The sequence below is a fragment of the Myotis brandtii genome, unplaced genomic scaffold (assembly GCF_000412655.1).
Source record: "Myotis brandtii unplaced genomic scaffold, ASM41265v1 scaffold154, whole genome shotgun sequence".
NCBI lineage: Eukaryota > Metazoa > Chordata > Mammalia > Chiroptera > Vespertilionidae > Myotis > Myotis brandtii.
The window spans coordinates 2989473-3005456 of NW_005355584.1; the positions used below are offsets into that span (position 1 = coordinate 2989473).

At 36.1% G+C, this 15984-nt stretch overlaps 1 protein-coding gene and 1 long non-coding RNA gene across 2 annotated transcripts in view; both read left to right on the forward strand.

The window, feature by feature from the left end:
• Positions 1-15984, forward strand: part of CCDC102B (coiled-coil domain containing 102B) — a 149234-nt gene that overhangs the window by 33084 nt on the left and 100166 nt on the right. Inside the window, exons 3-4 of the mRNA XM_005861557.2 lie at positions 2103-2320; positions 8254-8362. Of these exons, the coding sequence (XP_005861619.2) occupies positions 2103-2320; positions 8254-8362 (327 nt within the window). The remainder of the gene's footprint in view (positions 1-2102; positions 2321-8253; positions 8363-15984) is intronic.
• LOC106725293 overlaps positions 13750-15984 on the forward strand; it is a 12439-nt gene continuing 10204 nt past the window's right edge. The window contains exons 1-2 of the long non-coding RNA XR_001361152.1: positions 13750-13760; positions 15046-15051. This is a non-coding gene — a long non-coding RNA (uncharacterized LOC106725293). The remainder of the gene's footprint in view (positions 13761-15045; positions 15052-15984) is intronic.

The following is a 15984-nucleotide window of genomic DNA, read 5'->3' on the forward strand; positions in this document are numbered from 1 at the left end:
AGGCAGGCAGGCAGGTGAGTGGTTAGGAGCCAGCGGTCCCGGATTGCAAGGGGGATGTCCGAGGGGTCCCAGATTGGAGAGGGTGCAAGCTGAGCTGAGGGACATCCTCCCACTCATGCACAAATTTCGTGCACTAGGCCACTAGTATTATATTTTTTCTATGTAATTCCATTTCTAAAATCATAAAATTGCTCTTCTATAATTCCATCTAAAATTTTAAGCCTTTTCATGATATATGTAAATTATGGTAAATATAAATTTCATTGTAAATGAAAAAGGTTAAAAAATTCTAATTACTTATGCTTATTCAATCTTCCAGATTTGTTTTAAATATAAATTTTTTAAACTCGATAATCTAAGCTATTAGTCCTGTTGTGTATATCTTTGGAAAAATGTTATATAATCTCAAAATTCAACTCTATTAATGTATGTATTTGAATATAGTGATGGAGACTAGGGAATATAGCTCACTTAAATTGTTCTGAATGTACAAATATTTATTATTACAAGTAATAGACACCACATTTGAGAATGTGAAAGATTCTCTTCACATATGTTCAATATCTTGGGACTTCATTTGGAATATTTTTGTATCATTAATACCAAGAACATCATACATAGTAGATCTTTATTAAAAGTTTACTTATTTAGGGAAAAGGATAGTTAAAATTCTTTGTGATGGTAGTGAAATAAGTTGAAGTTTTAATTAGCTGTTTTTATTTCGATCAGTTTTCTTGCTAACTCTAAAGATACTTACGTATGAATGGATTGTCTTACCATGGTATTTTCCAAGAAGAACAACATGTCTTATTTTATTGTTTTTCAAAATGAGACATAATAACCATTAATTGTTGAGAGAATGAAGAGATGAGTCATGCTAGTAACCTAACATTTAAAAATAAATACTAAAATAAATACTGGCTGGTGTGATTCAGTGGTTGAACATCGACCTATTAACTAGAGGTCATGGTTCGATTCCCGGTCAGGACACAAGCTCAGGTTGCGGGCTCAATTCCTAGACTGGGGTGTGCAGGAGGCAGCCGATCAATGATTTTCTCTCCCTTCATCTCTGAAATTAATAAAAATATTTTAAAAATAAGTAAATACATAAATACTAAAAATGAAGTGTCATTAATATTTTATTTGAACTTGTCTATTAATTAAGATTTTATTTGAACTTTTCTTTATCTCATTTTAAACCCACAAATCAGGGCAAATTTAAATTATAGACAGATATCTATAGCATGAGTTTGGCCAAGTTTTGGAATTATGATGTAATATTTTGAGGCAGTGTACTGCTCTGATAAATGATGCTTATGTATATTAAAATGTCCCATTAAACTCTATTTGAGCTTTAACTAGTGACCTAAATAATATTTCAATAAACAAGCCTATTAAAAGATTCAAGAATTTCCTGAAAATTCTTTCTCCTCTGCCCTGCAAAGATGTTAAAAAGTAATCAGCTGGCTTTCCTTTGAAACTCTCAAGTGCCTTGTGACAAAATAAACTTTAAAGAGAAATTCATAAACTCATTAAATAACTCTTTACAGCTGTTCAAGTTCATGCTTGGCTATTTTTAGCTATGATTAGAAAAAGAAAAACTCAAACTAAAAGTTAAAGCAGACTTTTTGAGAAATGTATTTGATTATAATAAGGTAGAACATAGAAAGAAAGAAAGATGCTTGAAGAATGCAAGTTAATGTTTGGCCATATAACACTATTAGAGAATGATTTAAAAATGAAAATATACATAACACATAGACACAGAGAACAGTGTGGTGATAGCCAGAGGGAAAGGGGTGAGGGGTAAACGGGGGTGGGCAAAGGGGGGAGGGGAAGGGGATGGAAAGAGACTTTGCTTTGGGCGATGGGCACATGATGTAGTGTGCAGATGTTTTGTTGAGTTGTACACTTGGAACCTGTATGGTTTTGCAAACCAATGTTACCCCAACAAATCCAATTTTAAAAAGTGAAAATATGAGTTTGATCGTGAATTATAACATTTATTTCCTTCCAAAAGTATGGAAATATTCTGCATGATTTTCCTACGGAGAGATTTAAAAATTCAACAGTAATAACTGTTTTATGTTTTTTCCTTTTAGGAAGAAGGTTTGATTCTCGACCCATTAAGATTAAATGAGGAGAAACTCCATCTAGACTGCTCTGATTTATTCGAGAACAGTGGTTCCGGAAACTGTGCAATGAGACCTGGGCTACGACAGCCAGTGGGACACCTGCCTTTGGAGGATGGAGTGCCTGAAATTTCCACTCTGCAGGAGCATTTGGATGAGCTCCAAAAAATCCTTAGGAAAGAAAGGGAGTAAGTATGACAATGATCAGTACAATCGTCGTCTCCCTTAACCAAGTCTGTTTTTCAACTTTCTTAAAATTAAGCAAGCTGGCCATTTGATAATGCCTTTTACCCATGATTAGTCATTATGTTCTAATATTTAAAAGATGAGTTTTCTATGCTACATTCATTTTTTAAAATTTTGAAGAGTAATGTATAATTTATTAGTTTTTATTCTTTCATCATAACCTTGTACTCATCAGCTCTGGTAGATTTACCTTATTAATATTTGAATTATTAGTGTATATGGTTAAAATAGCCAGTATATTATCAATACACTGAGTCAGTTTGTCTCTTAGATTAATAAAATACAAATTACGATTTTGTGAGCTATTAATCACAGAATAAGATGCCTTACTCGTAGACCATTTTTGGTATAGAGGAAAGAGCACTAGACTTGAGATTCAATGATCTGGGTATTCATCTCGGTTCTGATATATTTTGTTCTTTCATATTTACTTAGCCAGTAGATACTATTTTGTCCTTGGGAAAACTATGCATAATGATGCTTATATTCCAGTTTTCTATTGTTTAGTAACAGAACTTCCCAAACAACAATCACCGTGTGTCTATTCATGGATCCGGAGCACACTTTCCTGTGTGTGGCATCAGATGGGAGAGCTCAAGGGCTGGGGGCTGAAGCCATCTGAAGCCTCACTCACTCTGAAATGTGGCTGATCTTAGTTCTCACCTCGGGCCTCGTGGTAACACCTGCATGTGGCCTGTCTTATCCATATGGCTTCTTGGCTTCTTCACTGCATAGGGCTAGGTTGCAAGTGAACATCTTGCAGTGGTTCTCAACCTTCTGGCCCTTTAAATACAGTTCCTCATGTTGTGACCCAACCATAAAATTATTTTCGTTGCTACTTCATAACTGTAATGTTGCTACTGTTATGAATCGTAATGTAAATATCTGATATGCAGGATGGTCTTAGGCGACCCCTGTGAAAGGGTTGTTCGACCGCCAAAGGGGTTGCGACCCACAGGTTGAGAACCGCTGTCTTAGAGGCTCAGTGAGAACTATATAGTGTTTTAATGACCTTGCCTCAAAAGTCACTTAACATCACTTCATCATACTTACTGGTGGAGACAGTCTCACAGGCTGACGAGTTCAAGGAAGAGGAGTTCCCTCAATGGGAGGAGGGCATAAGTCCAGTTATGACAAGAGCATGTAGGATTCTACCATTGTGGCCGCCATCTTTGGAAAATGCAATTTGCCATTTGCCTTACTCACTGAATTCTTATGGATCAAACACAAATAAAGTCTGGGAAACTGACCACTATTATGAATTACTCCATATGCTTATATTGTTCATATTTGAAGGGAATATTTATAGAATATTTGATGCATGTTAAGATGTGGTTCCCAAATTTAAAAACATTTTCCCATCTCTTTAGTTATAACTCTTTTTTTGTTATAACTCTTAATAAGCAAAATTTTAAAAAGCTGGGAAATATATATGTATATATATATATATACACATATATGTGAATACAATTATTATATGATGGTTTCAGTTTCCATGGTTTAAATTAATTGAAATAGTAATAAATATACACACAAACCTTTCACAAATACTGTACAGTATTTTATCTGTCATTTCTTTTCTATCTATGATAAGTTTCTTATTAGTCCCTCTGATATTTATATTACCACTAACTTCTTTAGATTCTTGGTCTCTACTTCACTACATGAATAGATTGTGATAATATAAGCATCTGTTTATAGAATAAGTATTTATTATTCTACAGTTAACTGTACATTTCTAATAGAGGCAATCAACTTGAGTAGAAAAGTAAATAAAATTGAAGTAATTTTTAGACTGTAGGTCTCCATCAAGTTCTAAACTCTGTGTTTTATTTCTTGAAGGATTTAACTTTCTAGGGGTTATAGACTTCTCTCAAACCCACACACAACGGTACTTCACTGCCATAATGGGAGCATGAAACTGTATTTCCTCGAGGTAAACTTCCTAAGATGCAGCTTTGATGATACCCATGTGTATCTTTACTCTCTCACTCACACACGTGTACATGAAAATATATATTTGACTTCCTTGGAATAAATGAACTACCACCATAAAAATAAATTCTCCAGTTCTCAGCAACTCCAATATAAAAACCCCACACAGGCCAAAGAATAAGGGGGAAGGGGCCCTCAGTATCCAGTTTGTCTTCTCACTCTCCTCTTTACGGAACCCTCCCATGGGTGTTGTGTCTATGAATCATCATTAGCTTGCAATCCACAGGAGGCCATTGCAAAGACTTTTCTCTGTCAGGAGAATGTTTCCCAAGGATATAGCATATACTGCTGCTATAAATCTGTCTAGTCTTTTAAATTCCTCCCCCTGGAATATCAGCAAGTGGGTGGCTGGCGTTGAGAAGATGTGAACATGGTTTTTTCTGTGTTCCCAGCTGGTGGGAAAATTCTCCAGACGGGAGCACAGGCATCAGTGGGAGGATTGTGGGAATCATTCCCACCGTTACCACTGACGAGGAACTGCTCCTTGAACACGCTCAATTCCATCACATTATTGTACTCATAGTACTGTTCAGTTTTCTGTGCAATTATCCAGTATCTGAGATTTGCCAAAAGCCCGTGCTTTTGGTGTTGAATTAAGAAAATCATTGCCAAGACCAATTCCAGGAGCTTTTCCCTGTGTTTTCTATCAGGAATTTTATAGCTTTAGGTCTTATATCTAAGTCTTTAATTCATTTGAGTTGATTTTTGTGTACTTTTGCCATTTGTCATTTCCCAGGATCTATTTTGTGCTTAGGTGGTTGTCCACCTAACGAGACAGAGTCCATTTTCCTGAATAGTCTACAAAAAAGGCTAGAAAGTTTCTGTCTCGGTCTGTCTTCCAATTAGGGTGCAGACATTTGACCTGGGAGCAGGTATTCAAAGGTAGCTGCCTGTCTTCTTAGCAAAAGCTGATGCTCCAAGGAAGAAAGCACCCGATTCCCTCCTGGTGAGGAGGAAGGCAGTGGTGGTGGCTACATCTTATTTCCCAAGGAGTAGTGGCCTCTGGTCTCTGTTGACACCATCCTGTGTGCCCAGCAGTTGATACTGAGGTCATGCTGTGCTCTCTGTACTTTACTGGGGGCCTTGGTGGGTGTGGATGAGAAGATTTCAATAGCTGTTTGTTATTTCTCACTTCATGGGATCCCCATTTCCTTCTCTGACTCTCTTAGAGATTCTTTGAACTATTAATATTCTTTTCCTGCTTAAATTGGCTAATCCTATATAATACAAGGCTAATATGCAAATGGACTGAACGGCAGAACGACCAGTCACTATGATGCTCACTGACCACCAGGGGGCAAATGCTCAATGCAGGAGCTGCCCCCTGGTGGTCAGTGCGCTCTCACAGGGGGAGCGCCACTCAGCCAGAACCCTGAGCCGGCTTACAGCTGGCAAGTGCAGCGGCGGTGGCGGGAACCTCTTCTGCCTCTGCAGCAGTGCTAAGTATGTCCAACTGATGGCTTAGGCCTGCGCCTGCTGTCAACCGGACATCCCCCGAGGGCTCCTGGACTGCGAAAGAGCGCAGGCTGGGCTGAGGGACGACCCCCCCCCCAGTGCACGAATTTTGTGCACCAGGCTTGTAGTATGAATATATATGCTCATCAGACACAATTGATACCAGGAAAGAGTACTGGCAAGAGGCAGGGAAGGTGACAGGCAAGTGGGGAAAGTACTGGCAAGAGGCAGGGAAGGCATAGGGTTTTCCCAGGACCAGTTCGGTGGCATGAGAGTGGATTTTGTTCCTGGAGGCATCACCTCCAGCTTTGGTCTCTGGTCCTCCCCATGTCTCCGAGAGCTTTACAATATTTTTTAAATATCTGTTTTCTAATTAAATGAACTATATATGGCTTTGTCTATTTGCTGAAAGGTGCTGACAATGAAAGATACTGAAGGGTATAACTATAAATAGTTGGGAATGCAATCAGGAAATGAAAGTATATGTATAAAATTTTTTATTATTCATTGTTTAATACTTAGCTTAAATTTTGGACTAATAGAAAAATGGATATCTAAATGTCATTGAAAGTTAATTATTTTTGTCTGGTACAAACATTTGACATTTATAGGCCTTTAAGAAAATACTGATTTAAAAAAAAAAGAAAATACTGATTTTATATTTTACAATAAATTATCACACAGTTTATAAATGATTAATATTTATTTCAAGATATTAATGTTTCAGGAATTTTCATCTCTAAAAAGTATTTTATTTAATCTTTCTGTTTAGATGTCTGAATGTTATGTCCAATTATTATGGGATCATGATAGTTTACAAAGTACCAAAAGGTTGCATAGAAATATAATAGTTTTCCATAAATCAGTGATGGCGAACCTACGACACGCGTGTCAGAGATGACACGCGAACTCATTTTTTTGGTTGATTTTTCTTTGTTAAATGGCATTTAAATATATAAAATAAATATCAAAAATATAAGTCTTTGTTTTACTATGGTTGCAAATATTAAAAAATTTCTATATGTGACACGGCACCAGAGTTAAGATAGGCTTTTTCAAAATGCTGACAAGCCGAGCTCAAAAGGTTCGCCATCACTGCCATAAATATTATTTTGGTTTACCTTTAATCTTTTGTATTCTGGAAATTGTATACATTTTAGCAATCTTATTTTTAAAAGTTTATATCATCATATTAAATACTATATTTTTGCTGAGTTCATCTTAATTTAATATTTTTAAAGAATTTGTGCATAAAATATGCAGTATTTTCAGTGTAAAATTATATTTTTTTCTTTTCCTTCTTATAGTTCAAGTAGTATGATAGCTTAAACTTAACTATGTGTGTAATCAATTATGAAAATCTTTATAAAATGCAGAGTACATTGATTAGGCCAGAAAATGAAGAATTTAAAGAGCACCCTCTGTTATATAAAGTTAAGTATGCAATGTCCTTAATGCTTGCTTGCAGAAATAGTCACAAACCTTTTGATGAGGCTATCCTAAAAATATTCAAGTATCACATTGCCATTCATTTTTATGAATTACCTGTCCTGTCATATCTTTGACTAAATTTTACCTTTTTACACAATAAAAATACAAAATTTTCATGTAAACAAACAATTATTAGTTATTTTTTTATATACACTGAGGAATAAATACACTATATTTAAGTACAGTAAAACTTCCATACAGACTAATTCAGGCCAGTGGCTGTCCATTAAAGCTGAAAGTCCATTATGTAATAAAGAAAGTTTTTCCAAATATGTATGTTAAAAAATTGACAAATTAGTTAACCGTTTTTCTACTTATGTAGACACGTTTGTGTAATTAAAATTATGTATGAAAAATTTAATTTTACACAAGCGTTTTCTATCTCTATTACTATACGACTTTGAACTTGTAAATTTAAAAATCTAGATTTTTCTCCAATTATCAAGACCAGTTTTTAATTATTCTATTTATGAGTAAAATAATTCTGAAAATTATTTTTAAGGAGAAAGTTTATTAATGTATTCATAAATACACAAATACAATTAATATCCTTTAATAAAAATTGTTAATGTTTTATATATACTTATTTCTTTAAACATTTTTAAATTCTGTAGGAAAAAAACATTCCCATGTTATATTCTTGTTGCTCCAATAAATTAAAATACAGGAGAAAGCAGACAGAAAGTCAATTATTTCAATACTGGCAAAGCTATATGAAATATATCTAACCAACTGTAAAGCTAATTGACAGAATAATAAATTAGAGTTTATTCAATATTTATAATTTTTTCATAAATTTAAAAAGGTTTCCTGTAATTACTATGATCATATATAAGGTAAATATAAAAAAAATAGAAAAAGAGCACATCTAATTTTGAATGCATTACTAAAATTATTTTTAAATTGTAAGCCTGTTTTGCTTTTAATTATTTAGAATGCGCTCATCCCTGGAAAAAGAAGTAGAACGACTGGAGTCAGCTGTGTCTTTGTGGAAACAGAAGTATGAAGAACTGAAAGAATCGACATCCAAAAATAGGAAAGAGGTATGGAGACTTAGGATGTAAAGGAAGAAATGAAACTGAGGGTTCTCTCTGGTCCATGTGTAACCTAGGGGGCCAGAAGCCTCTATAAACAAAGGAAAAAAGGTTAAAAGTGGAATTTCCTCTATAAGAGGAATGTTGGAACTCACATATCACTGGTGGACTGGTCAAACTCGGGTCATAAGAAATCTTGTTCTAAATAACACACACACACACACACACACACACACACACACTTAGAGAGGGAGGGAGAGAGAGGGAGAGAGAATATATATACACACACACACACACACACACACACACACACACACACACACATACAGTCACATATAAACCACATGTCTGCTGACAGCTGTTTGAAGAGCATCTAATTCAGTGATGTAATTGTGCCTTAATTAAAAGCACTCTTCATTAGTTGTTATAAAAGCAATATTCTTCTTTATGAAATTCCCCATGAATGCTGTTTCAGGTCTGTTTCCAGCAAGTGGTAAAGTTTAGAGTCATTAACATAAGTTCGCAAATCCACACGATGGGATGTTCAGGAACCTTAGGTGGCAGAATAAGCCTTACTTCTTGTAAGACACAGGCACCCTGATGGCCAGAAGGCACGGTAACCTCTGTGCAGAGGTTCAGAAATAAGGCAGCTCTGTCACCCTGAGAACCACTGAGATTAGAAAGGAGGGAGAACTTTTCCTAATATTCTTAACAAATGTTGCCTGCTTGAAAATCATCTACTAGTATAAGGAAAAATAATTTCAGTGAGAACTACAGAAAGTTAATTTGAGAACATTTCTCAATGAGGTGTAAATTAAATAATTAAAGCTAACCAGCTATTTTTAGATTATTTCTCCCTGATGGATGTAGGTGTAAATTAAATAATTAAAGCTAACCAGCTATTTTTAGATTATTTCTCCCTGATGGATGTGTGTAAAAATTAAATAATTAAAGCTAACCAGCTATTTTTAGATTATTTCTCCCTGATGGATGTAGGTGTAAATTAAATAATTAAAGCTAACCAGCTATTTTTAGATTATTTCTCCCTGATGGATGTAGGTGTAAATTAAATAATTAAAGCTAACCAGCTATTTTTAGATTATTTCTCCCTGATGGATGTAGGTGTAAATTAAATAATTAAAGCTAACCAGCTATTTTTAGATTATTTCTCCCTGATGGATGTAGGTGTAAATTAAATAATTAAAGCTAACCAGCTATTTTTAGATTATTTCTCCCTGATGGATGTAGGTGTAAATTAAATAATTAAAGCTAACCAGCTATTTTTAGATTATTTCTCCCTGATGGATGTAGGTGTAAATTAAATAATTAAAGCTAACCAGCTATTTTTAGATTATTTCTCCCTGATGGATGTAGGTGTAAATTAAATAATTAAAGCTAACCAGCTATTTTTAGATTATTTCTCCCTGATGGATGTAGGTGTAAATTAAATAATTAAAGCTAACCAGCTATTTTTAGATTATTTCTCCCTGATGGATGTAGGTGTAAATTAAATAATTAAAGCTAACCAGCTATTTTTAGATTATTTCTCCCTGATGGATGTAGGTGTAAATTAAATAATTAAAGCTAACCAGCTATTTTTAGATTATTTCTCCCTGATGGATGTAGGTGTAAATTAAATAATTAAAGCTAACCAGCTATTTTTAGATTATTTCTCCCTGATGGATGTAGGTGTAAATTAAATAATTAAAGCTAACCAGCTATTTTTAGATTATTTCTCCCTGATGGATGTAGGTGTAAATTAAATAATTAAAGCTAACCAGCTATTTTTAGATTATTTCTCCCTGATGGATGTAGGTGTAAATTAAATAATTAAAGCTAACCAGCTATTTTTAGATTATTTCTCCCTGATGGATGTAGGTGTAAATTAAATAATTAAAGCTAACCAGCTATTTTTAGATTATTTCTCCCTGATGGATGTAGGTGTAAATTAAATAATTAAAGCTAACCAGCTATTTTTAGATTATTTCTCCCTGATGGATGTAGGTGTAAATTAAATAATTAAAGCTAACCAGCTATTTTTAGATTATTTCTCCCTGATGGATGTAGGTGTAAATTAAATAATTAAAGCTAACCAGCTATTTTTAGATTATTTCTCCCTGATGGATGTAGGTGTAAATTAAATAATTAAAGCTAACCAGCTATTTTTAGATTATTTCTCCCTGATGGATGTAGGTGTAAATTAAATAATTAAAGCTAACCAGCTATTTTTAGATTATTTCTCCCTGATGGATGTAGGTGTAAATTAAATAATTAAAGCTAACCAGCTATTTTTAGATTATTTCTCCCTGATGGATGTAGGTGTAAATTAAATAATTAAAGCTAACCAGCTATTTTTAGATTATTTCTCCCTGATGGATGTAGGTGTAAATTAAATAATTAAAGCTAACCAGCTATTTTTAGATTATTTCTCCCTGATGGATGTAGGTGTAAATTAAATAATTAAAGCTAACCAGCTATTTTTAGATTATTTCTCCCTGATGGATGTAGGTGTAAATTAAATAATTAAAGCTAACCAGCTATTTTTAGATTATTTCTCCCTGATGGATGTAGGTGTAAATTAAATAATTAAAGCTAACCAGCTATTTTTAGATTATTTCTCCCTGATGGATGTAGGTGTAAATTAAATAATTAAAGCTAACCAGCTATTTTTAGATTATTTCTCCCTGATGGATGTAGGTGTAAATTAAATAATTAAAGCTAACCAGCTATTTTTAGATTATTTCTCCCTGATGGATGTAGGTGTAAATTAAATAATTAAAGCTAACCAGCTATTTTTAGATTATTTCTCCCTGATGGATGTAGGTGTAAATTAAATAATTAAAGCTAACCAGCTATTTTTAGATTATTTCTCCCTGATGGATGTAGGTGTAAATTAAATAATTAAAGCTAACCAGCTATTTTTAGATTATTTCTCCCTGATGGATGTAGGTGTAAATTAAATAATTAAAGCTAACCAGCTATTTTTAGATTATTTCTCCCTGATGGATGTAGGTGTAAATTAAATAATTAAAGCTAACCAGCTATTTTTAGATTATTTCTCCCTGATGGATGTAGGTGTAAATTAAATAATTAAAGCTAACCAGCTATTTTTAGATTATTTCTCCCTGATGGATGTAGGTGTAAATTAAATAATTAAAGCTAACCAGCTATTTTTAGATTATTTCTCCCTGATGGATGTAGGTGTAAATTAAATAATTAAAGCTAACCAGCTATTTTTAGATTATTTCTCCCTGATGGATGTAGGTGTAAATTAAATAATTAAAGCTAACCAGCTATTTTTAGATTATTTCTCCCTGATGGATGTAGGTGTAAATTAAATAATTAAAGCTAACCAGCTATTTTTAGATTATTTCTCCCTGATGGATGTAGGTGTAAATTAAATAATTAAAGCTAACCAGCTATTTTTAGATTATTTCTCCCTGATGGATGTAGGTGTAAATTAAATAATTAAAGCTAACCAGCTATTTTTAGATTATTTCTCCCTGATGGATGTAGGTGTAAATTAAATAATTAAAGCTAACCAGCTATTTTTAGATTATTTCTCCCTGATGGATGTAGGTGTAAATTAAATAATTAAAGCTAACCAGCTATTTTTAGATTATTTCTCCCTGATGGATGTAGGTGTAAATTAAATAATTAAAGCTAACCAGCTATTTTTAGATTATTTCTCCCTGATGGATGTAGGTGTAAATTAAATAATTAAAGCTAACCAGCTATTTTTAGATTATTTCTCCCTGATGGATGTAGGTGTAAATTAAATAATTAAAGCTAACCAGCTATTTTTAGATTATTTCTCCCTGATGGATGTAGGTGTAAATTAAATAATTAAAGCTAACCAGCTATTTTTAGATTATTTCTCCCTGATGGATGTAGGTGTAAATTTTCCACTCAGCCAGCCTTCCTGTGGTTCTGGATGATGTCTGTTTTGTCTTTTAGTTGTATTTTTGAAGTGGTTGTGCGAGGCAGCAATTTCCGGTGTTTACTGTGCCACCGTCTTGGTTTCTCCCTGGGTATTATTTTTAAAACTATCCCTTTCCACTTCCTAAAAAGGAATTTGTGCTATTCTTAGGGCCTTTGTAAAGAGATGTGGTCTGCACATATATTTAAATTATTTTTGTAAAATATTATACCTTTTTTAAAAACTTTAAAATTGGAATAAATAAAAATATTTAATCACACATTATTGTTCATATATACTTTGTTTAATCTATAATAATAAAAGTATAATATGCTAATTAGACTGGACAGCTGAATGACCTTCCAGATGTCCTTCCGGACCACCTTCCAGATGAAGCCAGGGCTCTGAGAGCCGAGTCCCTGGCATGAATTTTGTGCACTGGGCCTCTAGTTGTTTTATAATAGATGATAACAGAACAAGATTTTTATGGTACATTTAGAAATGGCATTTTAAGGTAATTATAATTGTGAAATATTCAAAGTTCTTGTACAGTTGACTTATTAAAAATTGTGTCATGATACATCCTTTGTATCATACTTCATATGAATTCTCCTTACTTAACTTCATTTCTCAAAAATTTTGAAAATATCCTTTGCTTTCACTGTAGCTCTTCATCTACTGTACAAAAACATTTGAATACAGTGTAATTCTTTTTTAGATGCTGAAACTGTTAGAAGCAACAGCATGCCTGGCTAGGAACTGCTGATGGAAAGATTAATTTTTAGGAGTTGGAAACCGATGTGTTTAATAGACCAAGATTTTTAAAATGTATTTGAAAGTCTGGTATGCTTCAGAGGGAAGTTATTCTTAAATCACTGACATGTAGAGAAGAGTAAATATAGGAACTTAATTGTAAAATCTAATAAGTATTTAAAATGCAACTCAGACAATGAGTAGCAGAGATGATTACATTGAAAATGATATTCCCATGCTGACTTTAATACTTATTTTGCTTTTCCTTTGCAAGTCTGTAAATATTGGTTTGGGATTAGATGATGAGTTCCAAGTGTGCTGAAATGATCATTTTTTATGAAATCTCATCATCTAGAAAATCAAATGTAAGTGATAATGATACAAATAATTTTTATACCTAGCTTTGATGGTAAATGACTGATTCTTTCCATAATGGAAATATATGTCTGTTACCACATGCAGAGAACACTGCTAACATTTAAAAACTGGCGTCAAGCTGAAATGAAATGTAACTTATTAATCTTCTTTGAAAATGTTATGCTTTTACCTGATTTCTTTTTAAGGATTTCATTGAGAAGTCTTCTGTTTGTGATAATACATTGTTTCTAGTAGTTCATAACTTACACCATGCTTTTATAAAATTTTATAGTAAATACTTATTATGGTACTAACAGCTGACATTGAAGCCTTAAATACCTCATGCATCTTTCTGATTTGGGGGAAATAAGGAGGTTAGTATTAGGAATTAGATGTAGCTAAAACTCTACATGGATACCTTCACTTTGAAAAAAAATGATGTCATATGGGAGCTATTATGCAAATGACATGAGGGTGGACAGGAGGAGGTCTTGGAAGATACATGATTCCTCTCTTGCTCCTCCTCCCGTCCCCCTTTCCTTCCTCTTCCCCCTCCCCCTCCTCCTGGTTCTCAGACCTTCAGACTCCTACTTAATACAGTACCAGCTTTCCTTGTTCTCCAGCTTGCAGACCACAGATCGACAGAACCTGCGACTTCTGGGCCTTATAACTGCAGGAGCCAGTTCTTATAATAAACCTCAGTCTCTCTCTTAATATGTACAGGGCGTTCCCCCAAAAATGTGTACACACTTTGAAAGAGTATAAAGTCAGCGTTCATTAACATATAGTCCATTTTTAAAATGTAAAAGAACCTACAGAAATGAATAACTATTTTTGTCAATGTGTTTTCAAACTGATGACCATTCTGGTCCAGGCACTGCTGATAATGCAAAGAAATGGAATTGCAAACATCAAGACCTATGTAATACTTTCAACAATAAAGATTTTAAAAATAAATTAAATAAATGAATAAATAAATGCAGGAACTAAAAAAAGAATCATTTTGTTCAGTATTTGTACACCCTCAACTCATTGACTGTTGCTGGTTTTGCACTGTAAACTTTAAATTTTATGTATTCCCATAAAAAAAGTCCAGTGGCACTTCAGGATACATTTTCTCCATTCAAAGCTTAGTCTGGCTTCACACATTATTTCAAGTCAGTTAAACCTGAAAAGGAGTGAAAATTGAGTTATCAGCTGTTAAAGTGTGTATACATTTTTGGGACTATATATATATATATATATATATATATACACACACCCAGTGGGGTCTCTCAGCCTGGCCTGTGGGATCGGGCCAAAACCAGCTCTCCGACATCCCCTGAGGTGTCCCGGATTGTGAAAGGGTGCAGGCCAGGCCAAGGTACCCCACTGGTGCACAACTGGGGCTGGGGAGGGACACAGGAGGTTGGCCAGCTGGGGAGGTACCGTGGGAGGGCTCCAGGGCAAGCTAACCTACTGGTTGGAGTGTCTGTCCCATGGTGGTCAGTGCACGTCATAGTGAGCGGTTGAGCAATCTTAGCATGTCATTAGCATATTACGCTTTGATTGGTTGAAAGGCCAACTGGACGACTAGACACTTAGTATATTAGGCTTTTATTATATAGGATATACATATATACTAGAGGCCTGGTGCACAAAAATTTGTGCACTGGGGAGGGAGGGGGAGGTCCCTCAGCCTGGCCTGTGCCCTCTCGCAGTCTGGGACCCCTCGGGAGATAAGGACTTGCTGGCTTAGGCCTGCTCCTGGGTGGCAGAGGGCAGGCCCAATCCCTAGGTGCAGCTCCTGGTCGGGCTCAGAGCAGGGCTGATTGGGGAGTTGGGGCTCGGCCCCCTGTCATGCACAGAGCAGGGCGGATTTGGAGTTGCGATGCCACCCTCAGTCACGCTCAGGGTAGGGCCGATTGGGGGGTTGGGGCACCGCCCCCTGTCACACTCAAGGCAGGGTCGATGGGGAGGTTGCGGCGCCACCCCCTGTCACGCACAGAGCAGGGCCAATCAGGGGGTTGGGCACTGCCCCCTGTCATGCACAGAGCAGGGCGGATCGGGAGGTTGCAATGCCACCCTCAGTCACGCTCAGGGTAGGGCCGATTGGGGGGTTGGGGCACCGCCCCCTGTCACACTCAAGGCAGGGTCGATGGGGAGGTTGCGGCGCCACCCCCTGTCACGCACAGAGCAGGGCCAATCAGGGGGTTGGGGCACTGCCCCCTGTCACACTCAAGGCAGGGTCGATGGGGAGGTTGCGGCGCCACCCCCTGTCACGCACAGAGCAGGGCCAATCAGGGGGTTGGGGCACTGCCCCCTGTCACACTCAAGGCAGGGTCGATGGGGAGGTTGCGGCGCCACCCCCTGTCACGCACAGAGCAGGGCCAATCAGGGGGTTGGGGCACTGCCCCCTGTCACACTCAAGGCAGGGTCGATGGGGAGGTTGCGGCGCCACCCCCTGTCACGCACAGAGCAGGGCCCATCAGGGGGTTGAGGAGCTCCCCCCTGTCACGCACAGAGCAGGGCCCATCAGGGGGTTGGGGAGCTCCCCCCTGTCATGCACAGAGCAGGGCCCATCAGGGGGGTTGGGGCGCCACCACTGTCACACTCGGGGCAG